The 15537-nt window shown below is 50.5% G+C and overlaps 5 protein-coding genes across 7 annotated transcripts; 1 reads left to right on the forward strand and 4 right to left on the reverse strand.

Annotated features, from left to right (window-relative positions):
- Position 1: 1 nt before the first annotated feature.
- Positions 2 to 3244, reverse strand: tpst1l (tyrosylprotein sulfotransferase 1, like). 2 transcript variants are annotated; one of them, XM_088398485.1, is made up of 6 exons: positions 2837 to 3244; positions 1395 to 1893; positions 1131 to 1289; positions 802 to 1055; positions 534 to 726; positions 2 to 464 (listed from the first exon to the last, which is right to left on the reverse strand). In XM_088398485.1, exons 2-6 carry the CDS (start codon positions 1800 to 1802, stop codon positions 429 to 431), a joined length of 1050 nt encoding a protein of 349 aa, XP_088254611.1. In that variant the 5' UTR covers positions 1803 to 1893; positions 2837 to 3244; the 3' UTR covers positions 2 to 428. The 2 variants fall into 2 exon arrangements, with proteins under 2 accessions (XP_088254611.1, XP_088254612.1); XM_088398486.1 differs by lacking the exon at positions 2837 to 3244 and adding an exon at positions 2136 to 2569.
- A 436-nt stretch (positions 3245 to 3680) lies between these two features.
- crcp (calcitonin gene-related peptide-receptor component protein) lies at positions 3681 to 5443 on the reverse strand. Its single transcript, XM_088398494.1, has 6 exons — positions 5327 to 5443; positions 4921 to 4957; positions 4675 to 4773; positions 4408 to 4502; positions 4283 to 4340; positions 3681 to 3978 (listed from the first exon to the last, which is right to left on the reverse strand). Exons 1-6 carry the CDS (start codon positions 5332 to 5334, stop codon positions 3850 to 3852), a joined length of 426 nt encoding a protein of 141 aa, XP_088254620.1. The 5' UTR covers positions 5335 to 5443; the 3' UTR covers positions 3681 to 3849.
- A 64-nt stretch (positions 5444 to 5507) lies between these two features.
- On the forward strand, positions 5508 to 8858 carry asl (argininosuccinate lyase). 2 transcript variants are annotated; one of them, XM_088398479.1, is made up of 16 exons: positions 5508 to 5812; positions 5923 to 5963; positions 6243 to 6437; positions 6506 to 6589; positions 6653 to 6807; positions 6876 to 6953; positions 7016 to 7093; positions 7223 to 7275; positions 7352 to 7414; positions 7483 to 7597; positions 7667 to 7751; positions 7822 to 7881; positions 8026 to 8109; positions 8179 to 8259; positions 8343 to 8449; positions 8533 to 8858. In XM_088398479.1, the coding sequence occupies exons 2-16, from the start codon at positions 5952 to 5954 to the stop codon at positions 8675 to 8677; spliced, it is 1395 nt and encodes a 464-aa protein (XP_088254605.1). In that variant the 5' UTR covers positions 5508 to 5812; positions 5923 to 5951; the 3' UTR covers positions 8678 to 8858. The 2 variants fall into 2 exon arrangements, with proteins under 2 accessions (XP_088254605.1, XP_088254604.1); XM_088398478.1 differs by having other exon boundaries at positions 5512 to 5963.
- Positions 8859 to 9049: 191 nt separating this feature from the next.
- ca4c (carbonic anhydrase IV c) lies at positions 9050 to 11230 on the reverse strand. Its single transcript, XM_088398487.1, has 8 exons — positions 11056 to 11230; positions 10524 to 10571; positions 10300 to 10464; positions 9997 to 10142; positions 9782 to 9874; positions 9656 to 9722; positions 9430 to 9593; positions 9050 to 9340 (listed from the first exon to the last, which is right to left on the reverse strand). Exons 1-8 carry the CDS (start codon positions 11111 to 11113, stop codon positions 9158 to 9160), a joined length of 924 nt encoding a protein of 307 aa, XP_088254613.1. The 5' UTR covers positions 11114 to 11230; the 3' UTR covers positions 9050 to 9157.
- A 101-nt stretch (positions 11231 to 11331) lies between these two features.
- LOC148386392 (aldehyde dehydrogenase family 3 member A2-like) lies at positions 11332 to 14964 on the reverse strand. The gene is made up of 11 exons (XM_088398476.1): positions 14811 to 14964; positions 14038 to 14200; positions 13718 to 13949; positions 13287 to 13372; positions 12979 to 13187; positions 12798 to 12915; positions 12595 to 12736; positions 12368 to 12534; positions 12163 to 12262; positions 11811 to 12052; positions 11332 to 11739 (listed from the first exon to the last, which is right to left on the reverse strand). The coding sequence occupies exons 2-11, from the start codon at positions 14197 to 14199 to the stop codon at positions 11707 to 11709; spliced, it is 1491 nt and encodes a 496-aa protein (XP_088254602.1). The 5' UTR covers position 14200; positions 14811 to 14964; the 3' UTR covers positions 11332 to 11706.
- Between the last annotated feature and the right edge of the window lie 573 nt (positions 14965 to 15537).

Genomic DNA, 15537 nt, shown 5'->3' on the forward strand with positions numbered 1-15537 from the left:
GTGTTTTTGATTTGTGTTTATTATTGACTCGTTTGTAACCACGTAGACGAGCTGTGCAGTAATGAGACCGTATCGACATGCTCGAGCGATGAGACCCGCCCGCCCGCCACCGGAAAGGGAGCCCATCGCTCTTTCGTAATAATTTATTAAGAAAATAGTCTTTAAAAAGTCCAGCGAGTGGTTCACATTGGCAACGAGGTCACAGATCTTGCAGATCCACGACGGCGACAACGGATGTCGTACGAGTCCACAAACAGCCACAAGAAAGAAGGGGGGGAATTAAAAAAAAAAAAGGCAGAAAGATGTTGGCGAGCTGTGGTGGGCAGGCGGGCGGGGCGGTACAGGAAGAGGGCCTTTAAGGTGCATCTGGGATCCGCAGCGTTTGCACGTTGTAGCGACCAGAAAGTTCTGCTGCCTTCTTCTGTTCTCTAAGCGGCTCCGGAAGGTTCTGCCACCTTCCAAGGCTGAGGAGAAAACGAGCGAGAGGCAACAAAGTCGTTCGGTGACAGGTAGGCTAAGATATTGTGACTTACCAGCGCCGGGTTGGAGAGCGGCGGCGCGCGGGCATAATCGGGCGGGTTAGCCCGTGGGTCGTAGCCGAGTCGTGCCAGCATGGGCGCCACCTCGGCCATGTGCTCCACCACGTCGTCGGGGATGTGGCCCACCCACTTGGCCAGCGCCTCAGTGTTCACCGGCTTCACTACCTGGTCCGTCGAGCGCTCCACCCTAGCATGCGTCACAAAACATGCCAATGATTTCCCTTCTGCAGTTTCTCCAGTACCCCGGAAGACCCCGACTCACTTGGAGAGCGAGACGCCGCCGGCTTTCCCAATGAGCTCCTCGTGGTGCAGAACGGCCGGGTCCCAGCGGAGCTCCAGGAAGCGCAGCAGCTGACGCATCTCGCGCTCAGGGTGCAGCACCAAGTGCTCGTAGCGCACTGGCAGACAGCGTTCAGGGCCGGCCGCCACGCACTGGTTGAACATGGTCTCCACCGCGTTGCTCCACTTGGTCAGGCAGTCGCGTGGATTGTTGAGGTCGAACCCCGAGATGGTCACCTGAGGGACACCGGACTCAAGGTCCGACTCATTGGGCATCACACACTTTGCTAGCACACGGCAGCGGGGGCTCACCTTGCGTGAGATGACGGAGTGTATCGAGGCGCGTCCGTCTCGCACCATCAACACAAACTTGCTCTTAGGGAAGATGTGAGCCAAGTAAGTCAGCGACTTCAAGGCGAAGGGATCTTTGTTGCACAGACGAGACGCCGGCTCGCCGTGGCCCACGATAACCTGAAGCACATATACGTTGGCCAGCAACAAAAATGTCAAGGATGATGCTCCCAGCTGTAACGTAAATACGACACGTCCCCACAGTCATGTCCGTGATGACATCACCTCGAGAAGGAAGGCGCGCACGGCCGAGTCCAGGACCTGGTCGGTGACACCGGCCTCGTCCAGGCGTAAGCGCTCCTTGGCGGAGCGGCTCCAGGAGGCGCGCATGGTGAGCAGTCGGGGGATGACGCGGGTCTCCTCCCCACAGCGCACGGCCTTGTGGGCATCCAGCATGACCCGCATCAGGGTGGTGCCACTGCGGGGAAAGCCGCCGATGAAGATGAGGGGTGTGTCTTCAGGAAGGTGCTCGCCCAGCGAAGCGTTGGGATTGGCCGAGCCCCGATGGCGTTCTGCCCAGCGGGAGCGCCGGCTTGCGGGGGGGCAGTCCAGCCCACTCAAGCCCAGGTAGAGCAGGGAGGCGGAGCAAAGGAGCACACACCCCAGCAGGACGTTGGAGCGGCTCACTCGCATCTTTATCCGGACTGGGTATTCGCGAGTTCCGCTGGAAAGGTTACGGGCCCGCCGGCACGCTCAGGTGAAGGCCCACATCCATTGTGTCCACCTGAAAGCATACAAGAGGCCATCTGCGTCACGCCGACACAAGCACACTTCACCGGGACGGTCCTGAGGAGCAGCCATCCAAGCGCTGGGCTTGGTCCTCGGGGGAATGTAAGAGGAGTGGAGTTCTCAACACCCTCGAGTCAACACCGCGCCTTCGCTAATTACACATCATTGACAATTTGGCCGAGCCAGTAGATCACGTTCCTATCGACCTGGCAGAACCGCAAACTTCCTCATACTCACGCCGCTGCTATGTGCTGACGAAGGCGCTTCCTCTTTTTTTCAAGTACAACACTGCGACACTCGGGGGCTCACTGGATCGGGGAGCTTCCACTTGTTAACCTGAGCACAGAAGGGCTTTCTTGTCTGGAGGATCTCTGCTTGCACTGATGCTGACAACTCCCCTTATGTGAGCTGAGGAGCCTCACTACCCACTTTTGAGCTGGTTCTGAGCCTCCTTGTGTGCGGTCAGATGAGGTCTGAGGAGCTTCACAGTCGCTCCGCCTTAGCTGGTTCTGAACGTATAGATCCAATATGTGCAAATGAAAACTTTGATCCTAACGTATAGGTTGTTATGACATACGTGGAAATATGTTGGTTTGAACCTAAACAAAGTGACGTCATATGAACTAGTCAACAGTTGCAAGTGACCTCGGGCTGCACCAAACAACCACTGGAAAGCAAAGACGACAGAACGTGTGCTCCATTACGTGACGACGACGATTTAAGAGCAGCGCCATCAACAGGTCAATTTGCTCCGAGCTGCCCGTGCGCGCCATCGCCGAGGCCTGGCGGCAGCGCCACATCTGGACAGGCACCCGAGTAGCCTCCTCCAGGTGAGCCATCGCCAGACAGCAGGCCCGAAAACGCGAAGTGTAAGAAGCTAGTGCAGACACGAGCCAGCTAGCCAGGCGTCGTGAGTTCAGCTCGGATGGACGACTTACCCGAGCCTCCCGACGAAGGCGCACAATCGTTGCGAAGCTCTCAGCGTTGCTGCTGCAGCGGAAATGCCTTGGCCATGTAGTCACGAAGAAGCGGCGAGGAATATCCAAGTTTCCAGTCGGTGCTGCTGGCGACCGCTTGTAAATCTTATACGAGTACTCGTGAGGCACCAATTGACGAAGAGGATGGAGCAAAAAAAGGCAGAAAAAAGCAAGTCGCCCCCTTGGGGAAAGCTCGATTCTGATTGGACGCCCGCATGTTTAGAACCTCCCCATTGGTGGAGCTCTTAAATGGCAATTCCGCCATAGTAGAACGTTTTTTGTTTTTTTCCCCCCTTCCCTTCCACTTCCGTACTCGAGTCCAAAAAGATTTCAGCTCATCGATCGGTTACGTTCTCTCTAAAAGCTCACCGGGGACGTTTCCTGAGAGCTAAGCCCACCTCAAGTAATTCGTCCTACTTTTTGACTGTCCCTTAAACATGAGCGTTGGACGCGCACATGCGCAGTCTGCATCCTTACACTCGATAATGCATGTCAATAAATAATGGATGATTGATCTGTGCCAGCAGATGGCTCAAGAGTCACACGGGAAGTGATGCAAATGACAGAGATCGATTTTTTTTCTGGAATGAGACTATTTTTTTATCTGGACTGTTGTTTTCAAAGCAAACATTAGCACACTGCTTGGAGGACACGTCTTCTGCCGTTCTCCGTTTCCAGCCAACGGCAACTAATGACCTCATTTACAACAATAAAGACGTGTTTGTCCAGGCACAAAATTGACGTTATCATGCCTCATGCTGATGTTTGGAATTTGGAATTGGATTGAAGGAAGAGGAAAAGTGCATTCGACTGTATCTCTTGATTTTCTCACATTTGAAATCATCAGTAACTTTGGGGTACTAAGACTGCATGAAGAAGAAAAAATACATTCAAATGTCTTTATAAAATCAAATGTTCTCTTCCTTGAGAAGAGCTGCAAAGAAAGTGGGCGCTCTTAGTTCAGATAAAGGAGCTCACGCCGCTTCCCCATCGGCAGTCGCTGCGTCTTCCTGCTCCGGATCGCCGGGTAGAATTTCTGAAATGATCTGGATGAGCTCCTCGATCTGTTCCTCTGACAGACGCTCCTCGCTCTCCTCCACCATCTCAGGTGCAAACACACACAATCACGACAATGCTTGTTGTTATGGCTGCCACAAGGACAATCAAAAGTGAACATTTGGGTTCAGGGCCCTCATTGACCCCAATTTGGCATCTTCACAAGAGCTGCACTATCAATTCAATGAGAAGTGCTCATTGGAGTCAGAGCGCCCTCCAGTGGACATATCAGCAACAACAGTTACTTGCAATAAAAAAACATTTACTTTTTAGGGTGGTTTTGCCCATGACCTTCACTGGAGAACAATCAATAACGCTGCTTCTTGTTGTGACCAGAGTGAAAAGACTCACCAGCTGCATCTCCACGGCAGTCTGCGGTCGGTGGTTGAGTAACTGCAGCTTCTCAGCCCTGGCCAAGATGTGAAAATGTATCAAGGTGACATGACAACAACTTCTTTTGCCGAGCCGGGACTGACTTTGTGAGTTTGTGCCGCATCATGGTGGACAGAAAGGCCTCGAGCATCTCAGGACGCTGACGGCTGCACGGCGTCTTGGATAAGTACTTGAGCGTCTGCCGACACACAAAGCTGACTGGTGGGAAGTGACAACGTATTGCAACATACAAGTGTGGGGTAAGAAGGACTCCTTGTTTGCCACGCATGTCAAAAGTAATGTTGCAATGATCTTACTATTCTATTTATTTTTCATATTCCTTGACATGAAGACACATGTAACGTGCTAACCTCATACATGATGGTGTTAAGATTCTGCTGCCCGGCGCTGTGTTTGCTCTTGCCGCTGTCCTTCTTCTCTTGCTTCAGGTCAGTTAGCAGCTGGAACACCTAACAAACAAATACACGGGACTGCATTTCAATTCATCCATGTGACTGTGCGCAGATTTCATGAAATAATTGATAAAAGTTTACTCAAGCAACATCCTATCAATAACATTTAAGTGTATAAAAGCAAAATGGAGCAATTTGTCTCACCTCATAGTTGCTGAGCATGGCAGCGTTAGCGTTTTTCCTAAAAAGAAAATATTATAAATTGACTCATGGAATTACAGTATATTCACTGTAGTGGTACGATTATTAATATGTGTTGTTTTTTCAATAGTTTCCAAAATAAATAGGCGGTTCGGATAATGGATGGATGCATGCATGTTTTTTTTTCTGTAATCTGGTGTTGAAAACGTTTTCATCAAATGTCACGCTACAAAAACAGATTAAATATAAAAAGGATCGTATATGTTAATCTTTGTCAATCGATCAATCAGCGAAAAGGGTGATGCAATATAAAGTTTCATCATCAATATTACTTCCTACAACAATTATAGCATTTTTTCTGTGTACGAATGAGATATATCCAAAAACCATGAACCCTTTTTTGACTTACACTTCCATGTTGCCAGGCGTGTTGGTGCCTTACAAAAATAAGTCCGCGCGAAACGACCTCAGATTTTTTGTTCCGTGGTAGCAAAACAGCCGATTTAGTAACAGCTAAATATGTCAATTGTTCAAATATAAAACTTCGTTTGGGACGAAACTCTAGTTGTAGCGCTGTTGTAGTCTGTTTTAATATTTTTTTTGTTTTTTAATAATGGGTTGATAATATCCCAGGATGCATTATGCCACAACAACCAAGCAGCTGTGCCATCAGTTTCCGAACTGGCTTGATGGTGATGTCACATATTTACCGCACGGTTTTAATTTATTGACCATTCTATATCTACTTGGACTTATTTCTTTATATCGACCATCAATCTATCGCCCGAAGACTTTTCAGGAACATTTGTTCATTGCGGCGAGTTTAATTTTCAGGACTAGCTACAAGTGTTCTGGTGAAAACAAAAAACAAAACGTCTGTAAAGTTTCACCGCAGGTGCCGTGAGTAAAAAGATACAAAAGGTTTTTATTTCTTCACCTTTTCCTTTCTTTTCCTCATTCGTTGTGAACAAGTCAAACCAGTTTTGCTCATTTATCGGTTTCTATTGACCCCGAGAATTCCACTGTGTTCCGAAATGACTGCTGAGGTAAGCAACTCATCCACCTTTTTTGTTTTACACACGAAAACGTGTAAGTCGATTTTGGGGCCCAAAAATTGTACCTCATTCTGTGGCTAAATGTCAACCGTGGATCAATCTGCCTTCCAAAATGTTATCTATCTTTTTTTCAAATCCACAAAAGAAATAATTTATTAGCAAGGTATGTTAAATAGCACCCAAGTATTTAGAGTTCCCTTTTAAGCGGTTGGTTAAAATAGGCTATACAAACTGAAGTTGTCAAGCAATTTCTGTCACATTGTGTGTCAGGGGTCCAAGCTGTGGGGGGGTCGTTTTGTGGGCGCCATCGATCAAACGATGGAGCGCTTCAACGCGTCGGTGTCGTACGACAAGAGGATGTGGGACGCCGACCTGAGAGGCAGCAAAGCCTACGCCAAGGCTCTGCACCGGGCCCAGCTGCTCAGCGCTGACGAGATGGAACAGATCCTCCAAGGCCTGGACCAGGTAGTCGCACATCCAGCCCACATCGCAGTGACGTGATTATGGTGACGATTCCGGCGCTGTGCTTCCAGGTCAGCGAGGAGTGGAGCAAAGGCACCTTCGTGCTCAAAGACGGCGATGAAGACATCCACACTGCTAATGAACGCAGACTTAAGGTGAGTCGTTCATCTCACCGTCTCTTCCTGGGTAAATATCAGAAATGATGTGTGGGCTTGCAGGAGTTGATTGGCCCTGCTGCAGGGAAACTGCACACGGGCAGGAGCAGGAACGACCAGGTGGTGACGGACATGCGTTTGTGGCTGCGTGACGCCATCGCCACGTTGACGAACGAGGCCCTCCTCCTCATCTCCGCCATGGTGGAACGCGCCGCAGCGTAAGATGGCGCACACCATCCGCCGCCACCTTGGGAATGGCTTCCTAACTAGCGGTTCCTCCACCTAGAGAGATAAAGGTCCTGTTTCCTGGTTACACCCACATGCAGCGAGCTCAGCCAATCAGATGGAGCCACTGGATGCTGAGGTGAGTGCAAAAGCTGTTAAGAAGAAAGGACAACTTGTATTCATGGTTTTGTCTTCGGGAAGTCACGCTGTGGCTTTGCAGCGGGACGTGGAGCGGCTGCGGGAGATCAGCAAGCGTGTCAACGTCTTGCCTCTTGGCAGGTAGGAGCGACTTTAAAATGCAAGCCTGCCACATCCCTTGTTGAGACTCCATATTTAGCTCCTCAATCGCAAGGCTAAAATATATTGAAGTTTGCCTCACTGGACCGCATCGCTTCCTGTGCTTTTCAGCGGCGCCATCGCCGGAACGCCCTTCGCCATCGACAGGGAGCTTCTGAGGAAAGGTCCGAATGGTGTCACGCGTGTCGTTGCTGGCATCGACTTGGTTCAATGGACGCTAAATGTTGCTGTTGTCGACAGAGTTGTTGTTCGACGAGGTCAGCCTGAACAGCATGGACGCCACCGGCCAGCGAGACTTTGTCGGTATGCTCGTCGGCGCCTCACCGGCCGCCCGTCCCACCATCTGATTTTTTGGTACGCGTGTGCGGCAGCCGAGTTCCTGTTCTGGGCCTCGCTGTGCGCGACACATCTGAGTAAGGTGGCCGAGGACCTCCTGCTCTATAGCACCAAAGAGTTCTCCTTCATCACGCTCGCCGACGCCTACAGGTTAGCCGCCAACGCCTCACGTGTCGCCCCCCTCAGAAGAAGCCAACGTCTCTCGTTTGTGTGCTGCAGCACGGGCAGCAGCTTGATGCCCCAGAAGAAGAACGGCGACAGTCTGGAGCTGATCAGGAGCAAGGCGGGACGAATCTTTGGCCGAGTAAGACCTCCTACTTTTTTTGCCCGTTCACCAAGCTTGGGGCCTCCTCCAAAATTTGTTTTTGTTTTAGTGCACAGGCTTCATGATGACGTTGAAGGGCCTTCCCAGCACCTACAACAAAGACCTGCAGGTACCACATTCCTTCTCATCTCCTCATGTTCCACCTACATTTTGATTTATGACTCCAGGATGAAGATTATGACATGAATTGGGCACCAGAACTCCTCCGAGATGGGAGCCAACTGTACGTTTGTTTTGTGTTGTTCCCACTCAGGAGGACAAGGAGGCCATGTTCGATTGCTACGACTCCATCCTGGCCGTCCTTCAGGTCACCGCTGGTGTCATCTCCACGCTGAAGGTCAGCAGACGCCGGGATGCCTCCGCTCTTGCTCGGTCTGAGGTCACTCAGAGGTCTTTGGTTTTTCAGATCGACGCCGGCACCATGCAGGCGGCGCTCAGTGCCGACATGCTGGCTACCGATCTGGCCTACTACCTCGTGAGGAAGGGGGTGAGTGCAAATCCATACATGCAGATAAAAGCCTTCACCAGAGTGAGAGCTTTTTCATCCGTCCATCCATCTTGTGTCTCCAGGTGGCCTTCAGGGAAGCTCACGGACTCGCGGGCAAAGTGGTTTTCATGGCCGAATCCAAAAAGGTCCCATTGAACCAGTTGGCCGGCGAGGACCTCAAGGCCATCAGGTGGTTGGGTCGTGCGTGTGCACGTGGGCCCGCCCACACATACTCATGGTGATCGTATGTTGTGTTTGTTTGCATGCGGACAGCCCGCTGTTGGAAGGCGACCTGGCGTCGGTGTGGAACTACGAGTCCAGCGTGGAGCAGTACAGCGCCCCTGGTGGCACGGCCGAGAGCAGCGTGCGCGCTCAGGTAGAACACCTACGCGCCTGGATGGCAATGCAGAAAACGTAAACGCTGCACCGGCACTCTCACCTCAATTAGTGAAGCAAAATCAAACGTGAAAAAGTAGCTTTATGCCAGAAAAGTCTTCACTTGGTATCAGTCAAATGAATCAAAGCAAAGCCCATTGATGAACTCTTTGGTCCAATGACTGTCTGTGTGGTGTCCCTAATAAAGTGACTATTAAAGACTATTAGTCTTTCTCAGGTCCTGTAATAATTTTGTTTAGTCGGCTTTAAAACAAAAAAAACTAATTCAGTCAGTATTTGTGCATAATTTTATCGTACTATTGGACAAAAATCTCATTTCTATATTTTACATACACATCTGAATCTTTTCGTAACTATTTATAAATACGAGTACGATGAGCACAGAAGTGATCGATGCACGATAGGCAGAATCCAATTTCTCCATTTCTTAAAAGTTGTGATGGTGAACTTGGGTTGTCATTTGTGGAGCGGAATAACAAATGTTTTGCTCTGTGTATGAGCGTCAATGGACGTAATGGATGAGCGCGGCGGTCGTGGCGAGCAGGGCCGAGAAGGCGGCGAAGCGTGGGCGCACGGCTGAGTTGGAGCGGTACACCACCCGTCCATCCAGCGGCTGTGTAGGTCTGAAGATGTCCGTCATGGGCTGACCCGTCCAGAAAAGGCACTGCCGTACGATGGCGTCCAACTAACGAGGAACACGACCATTGTGACTGGACGGTACGTGAAACCCCCCCCCGCCCCCCCCCCCCCCCCCCCCCCCCCCCAACCGCCTACCTGCCGACTGCTGATGGGCAGCGTCTTGAGGAAGACGGTCCAAGCTACCGCTTGTTCGCATCCGGGCGTGGTCATGGAGCCCACGTAGCGGTAGTAGGCGTGCAGCTCCCCGGACGGAGGGACGATATCGCTCAGCTTGAAGTCGGACACGAGTGTCGTGGAGCCTGGATGGGAAAGAAGGTGCGGATGAGGGTAAGGTGGAAAAAGGTAGAGGAGCGCTGGTTACCATTGTGGCGCACTTGTCCCAGAGCATTTATGATGGCGTCCAGGTGAGGGTGATCATCACTGACTTCCTGTCAGTAGAACTTCATGTCAGCTGCGTGCTGACACTTTGGCGCTACTACGTGTGTACCTCAAAGAGAAAGGCCAGCAGGGCGATTCCTGCCATGTCATGTTCGGCTTCAATCAGGGATCCGTACGGCTCCTTGATGTGGACGATGTGAAGCTAGAAACATACAATGTATTGGAGGAAGGGGGTAACATGGAAAGCTTGGAAGATATTTTCAAGGTGGAAGTCGGTGGATCTGACTTGATGTTAGCAAATGTGTTGCAAGTGCACTGGCAAACCTCCATGGGCAATCGCTCTCCGTCCACGGTGTGCTCCGACCCGGGGCTTCCGCTAGCCCCCCAGTGGAAGTGGAACTGGGCGGCCCGATAGTGGCCCGGCAGCGCGCCTCCGGTCAGACGCACCGACTGGGGCAGGTGGAAGTGAGCTGAAGCAAAATGTTTGGACAGAACAAGATCAAGAAGTCACTCATTTGGCCTCTTCCCTCTCCCCTGGCTCAGGACTTTTCTTGTCCATGATGAGGAATGGAATCCTCCCGAACCGCTCTACACTGGGCGGGGATTTTTGCTTTATCCCCCGTTTACCCGAATGTCCTTTGTTCTCCACGGTGATGTTGATCCGCTCATCGTGACCTATGAACTCCAGCGGGGGCAGCGCCGTGTTGACGTGAACTTTATTGCTGACGATGTTGATGGGCGACTGGCGCAGTCCGCCGCAGTGAGGGAAGTCCAAAGACCACCTGTTCGGGTCTGAACCCCAAAACCGTCACGCTCGCAGCATCGGGACGCTTGATTAGGTACACGCTTACCTTTACAAGTGGCATCACAGGAGTGCTGGTTTTCGTAACACCACCCACCTACACACAAACACACACCTTCTGAGCTTTCCCGTGGTCAGGGATCTGTGCCACCTATGACGTCTTCTCCACTTCTCATCTGGCTTGCTGCGCCGTCCCCTCCTCCATCTTTTCCGAGCTTGATGAATGCTCATTGTTTTCTTTATTCCCCTCACACACACCTGTGAGACTGAACTCACCTCAGGACAAGACACCTATTGTGTGTGGGTGTGTGTGCATGAATGCACACTTGCGTTCCCAACATCCACAGCCATAAAAAACAAAATCTCAAATTAATCAACTGGAGTGGTCTAATGCTCCAAAGTATTGGGACATGTGTATGGGCACTTTCCTGAAGGCCTCCTTGTGCTGTGGAACTCAACCATAATGTAAACTAGAAAGCTTCCTTTTCTCTAATTCTTGATTTTTGCCAAGTTCCAATACTCCTGTCTTACCTCTCTGCATTTCTACTTTAAAGTGAAATAAAGCTCACAAAAAGTCCTACCTGCACACGGACAGAAGAACGGAGCAAGAGCAAGCATCAGGCACAGAAGAAGATCCATGATGGACTCCCAACAGAAGCAGAGTGACCCTTCTTCCTCTGCTGTCACTGCTTTGTCACCTCACCTCCAACAGGTAGGTGTGCATTAAGCTCTATTTGTGACTTTAGCATGTAAACACTGACCCCTGCAGGCCAAGTCACATCATTGCAAATTTCATGTGCAGTTGGGACTTTTTTGATTCGTTCAGTACACGATGAAAAATCACTCCAGAGGCAGATATGTTTTTATGATTACAATGTTAATTTTAATTACATTGCTATGTAGTTATTTTTTTTATGGATTATCAAAATACAATCCTGTGCTGCAAAACTACAGCGCCTACGATTAACGAAAAAAAAAGACAGCGACGATTGGTCAGTCTGAAGCTTTCGGAAACTTAAAGCTGGACGCAGACTTGTGAAATGAAACGGACTTAAAAGCTTCGTTGAGCATATAAACCTTTTTAAAAGCAGGTTGTTGATAAAAATTCAAATCAGAATGACATCACGACATTGAAATGTTCGGAATTAGCAGCTAGACCCTCGCTTGCACTATATGACGTGCGTGCAAATATTATGTAAAGTGATTGGTCGGTTGCGGGCGCTGAAGACTCTTCAACGGTAGAACTTGTGCGGCAGGTCATACTTCTGCAAAACAGCAAAGATACGCAGCATGTAAGGCCTTCTTCAATCCAACTTGGATTTGCGGGTGTTCTAACCTGGACGGCGATGGCGGCCAGCACAGCGGCGGCAGCGAACAGCAGCATCAGGCGTCCAATCAAGCCGAAGTTGAAGCCCTTGAGCACGAAGAAGCGTGCCCAACCCAACTTGCTGGCTGTGTGAGGTGGGTAGCGCATGTTGTTCATGCCCTCCATCTTAAGTGCCTTGATGAGGCATCCTCGCAGGTGACTCAGCTGGTCGAAGGTGTGCTTGCCGTGGTAGGAGCCCATCCCGCTGTTACCTGCAGAAAAGGAAGCCACAGTGACCTCTAGTGGCCAGCACTGGCAGTGGCAACTTGTGCTAGGTGAAGGTCTAAAGGTTGGATCTTATCATGAGGGTGTGTGCGCCTACCAACGCCCCCAAAAGGCAGCGAGTTGACCGAGAAGTGCACCAGACAGTCGTTGGCCAAAAGTCCTCCGCTGGAGGTCTCGTCCCTCATTTTCTTGATGACCTTCAGCCAGGATGGCAAACGTGTTAGCAAAGTTTGACGTAGCAAGCTCGCTCCGGCCCTAAACAGCTAAGTAAGGTCCTGTTCGAGGGAGTCCAGGTGTGGTACCTTGTCATCATTGGAGAAGATGTAGAGGGCCAGAGGCTTCTCGCCTTTGTTGATGAAGCGGATGGCTTCATCCAGGCCATCAACCGTGAGGATGGGCAGCAGGGGTCCAAAGATCTCCTCCTGCATGACCTTGGCGTCGGGCTTGACGTCCCGTAGCACTGTGGGAGCTGGACCCACAAGTTGTGTTAGCGCTCAAGTGGAACCCGCCGTCCACGTGAAAGCGTCACCTATGAAGCAGTCCTCCTCGTCGGTGTCTCCGCCCACAGCGATGGTACTATCCTCCATCATGGACATGATCCTCTTGAAGTGGCGCTGGTTTATGATACGGCCGTAGTCCGGGCATGTCTTGGGATTGTCCGTGTAGAACTCCTGTCAGAAATGAGACATCAATTGAAAATGGAGTCCCACCACCCAGGAGCTTCTGCCTTACCTTGATGGCCTTTTGGAGCTCTTGGATGACACGCTGCTGAATGGCCGGCTCACACAGGATGTAGTCGGGCGCGATGCAGGTCTGGCCGCAGTTGGTGAACTTACCCCACGCCACACGTCTGCACACGGAGCAAGGAAGTAGCAAGATGCTGTTCCTCAAGGGGGGGGCGAGTTGGAGCTACCTGCAGGCGATGGTGACGTCGCACTTGCTGTCGATGTAACACGGACTTTTACCGCCTAGCTCCAATGTGACAGGTGTCAGATGCTCAGCGGCCGCCGCCATGATGACTTTTCCCACGGCGCTGTTCCCCGTGTAGAAGATGTGGTCGAACTTTTGACGCAGTAGCTCCTGTGTCTCGGGAACGCCGCCTGTTACCACCGGGTAGAGCTCCTGCATGACACGAATTTTTTGTTTTTGACTTTTTGGCCATTTACTGTGATGTCATGATAGCAAGGAGGTCTTCCATAAGTGACCAAATAGATGTCTTACTTTGTCCAGGTAGAGTGGCAGCAGCTCGTCCATCACCTTGGCCGTGTGCACGCAAACCTCCGACGGCTTGATGATTGCCGCGTTACCTGCAACGAGCGACACCTCGTGAGTGGTTGAACTTCACAAGCAGCTCATAAACTTGTAGTGTCATGCTAACGCACACTTGATACTTGGGATTACCATGACACACAAACTTTGCATAACAACCTGTGTGTGTTCACGAGAACTATGTAAATGAGTGGGGGCTGGTGAGAAGACGATATTGCAGAAAAGTTTGTCGACCTTAAAATGGAGGTTGATTTGGTAGAAAAGCTTGCACAGAGTTTAGAAGCAGGCAATTATTAGCCCATTTGGCCTTTGGACGCATATCAGCGAGATTTAAAACTAGGTTAGTTTGGCTACCAACAAGCTGCCAAGCGCTATTGACTTACCGGCGGCGATGGCGCCAACGAGCGGCTGCAAGGTGACGGCCCACGGGTAGTTCCAGGCACCGATGATCAAGACCAAGCCCAGAGGCTCGGCCTTCACGTAGACTGTGTCCGACACGGTCAACAGGTTCTTCTCCACCGGCCGCGGCGCCGCCCACTCCTTCAGCTTGCGGATGGCCAGGCCGATCTCCTCCTCCAGGCCCAGCGTCTCGTACATCTGGACCACCAGCGGGCTCTGAGCCACAAACGCAGGCCGATTTGTGGAGATTTGTGACCAATTGGGACTTTGTAACAGGCATTTGTAAAGGCATCTATCTGTCCACCTTGTTGAGGTCCTTCTTGATGGCCTGGGCGATGTCATCCCGGCGCTCAGTCAGGAAACGCTGAAGGTTCTTCAGCTGCCGGACGCGATGCTCCAGACATCTGGAGCGGCCCGTCTCAAAAGCCCGCCTGGCGGCCGCCACCACCTGCTGTTCGCGAGACATCCTGCCACATACATGCCAGGAGTACCAGGTTAGCAACCGAATACTGTCGACTCTTTTTGGAGGTCCTGTTGACTGCGGTTGCAATCATTCACTAGCAGATCTTTAGTCAGCACAAGATGGAACACGTGTTCCTTAGTAGGACAAAGATCGAGCTGAGATTTGCTCTTTTCTCCTATCTGTGGTTCAACTTTTGGAGTATTGCTCGGCCAAGTAACAAACACAAAGGTTTTTGCTGCCTTCCCAAAAGGAACTTTAACAACTTTGGAAGACAACATCTCCCTCCTGGATGTCGCTGCTTGTCCTCCAGGACACCCGTGCGTGCGAGCGTCATGTAAACACACTGTCACGCGCACACGCACGCGCAGTTGAGAGGAGGCTCGTCGCCGACACGTACGCGCGCACACATACAATAAGGTAAAAAAAATAAAACGTCATAAAGTCAAGTAAACGTTTGACTCATATAAAAGCGCAAGGGGCTCGAGCAGCGGATCTTCGTTTTCGACTGTTTTTTGTTCTGTGCGAGCTTGCGCGCACTTCCGCGACTAAAAGTAGTCCCTCAGGCGAGTACAAGTCCGAACCGGAACATTTGCGTGGGCGTGCGGCAGGCTTACCTTGTGCAATTCCGCTTGGGTACGTACGTGGGTGCGAGGTCGTCGTTAACGGTGCAACTAGTCCGACGACCAGTCGGAGTCGAACGGACTGTAGCGGTCTTGACTTGGAGTGACAGCCCCGCTATGCCCGCCTCGTAGTGGGCGGGGTCTGAGATTTTACGACACCACGCCGCTTGGTTTCGTCCAATCAGATTGCAAAATGAGCGTTATTTCATAAAATTAATTTCACATATTTGTTTAATATTCTAGTACGTATTTTAGAGCTTTAAATTATATTAAATGTGTAATTGTATTTTATTATTTACAGCTAGTCCGTTAAAATGATAGGTAATGAATGCAAATGACTTTTAAAAATGAGTAAAAATGTATTTGACTAGGCAGTTTTAAGGAAAAAATACAGCTAAATGCAACAAACCAGCTTAGTTGAGTGACGTCATCACGTACCCGTGTTTTCGCCACGTGAATTTGAGACAAGAATTTCTTCAAACAGGGTCACAAAGTTCATGTGTCAAAGGTCACCAACACGTCAATCGGGTAGTTCTTATCAGGTGAGAGGTCACACTTACACGGTTCATATCAGATGTTGAGTGTTACCCAGAATATGCCACAATTTGAAATGTCATATTAGATTTGAGTTGGAAGCGTGAAATGTGGACTTTGGTTTTTTTTGCATGGTGCGGATCTGAAATTGAAAATGCGTTGTGTTGTAACTCGCAATGTGATTTGA

The sequence above is a fragment of the Syngnathus floridae genome, chromosome 15, assembly GCF_059516105.1.
Source record: "Syngnathus floridae isolate MCC-2025c chromosome 15, RoL_Sflo_1.0, whole genome shotgun sequence".
NCBI classification, from domain to species: domain Eukaryota; kingdom Metazoa; phylum Chordata; class Actinopteri; order Syngnathiformes; family Syngnathidae; genus Syngnathus; species Syngnathus floridae.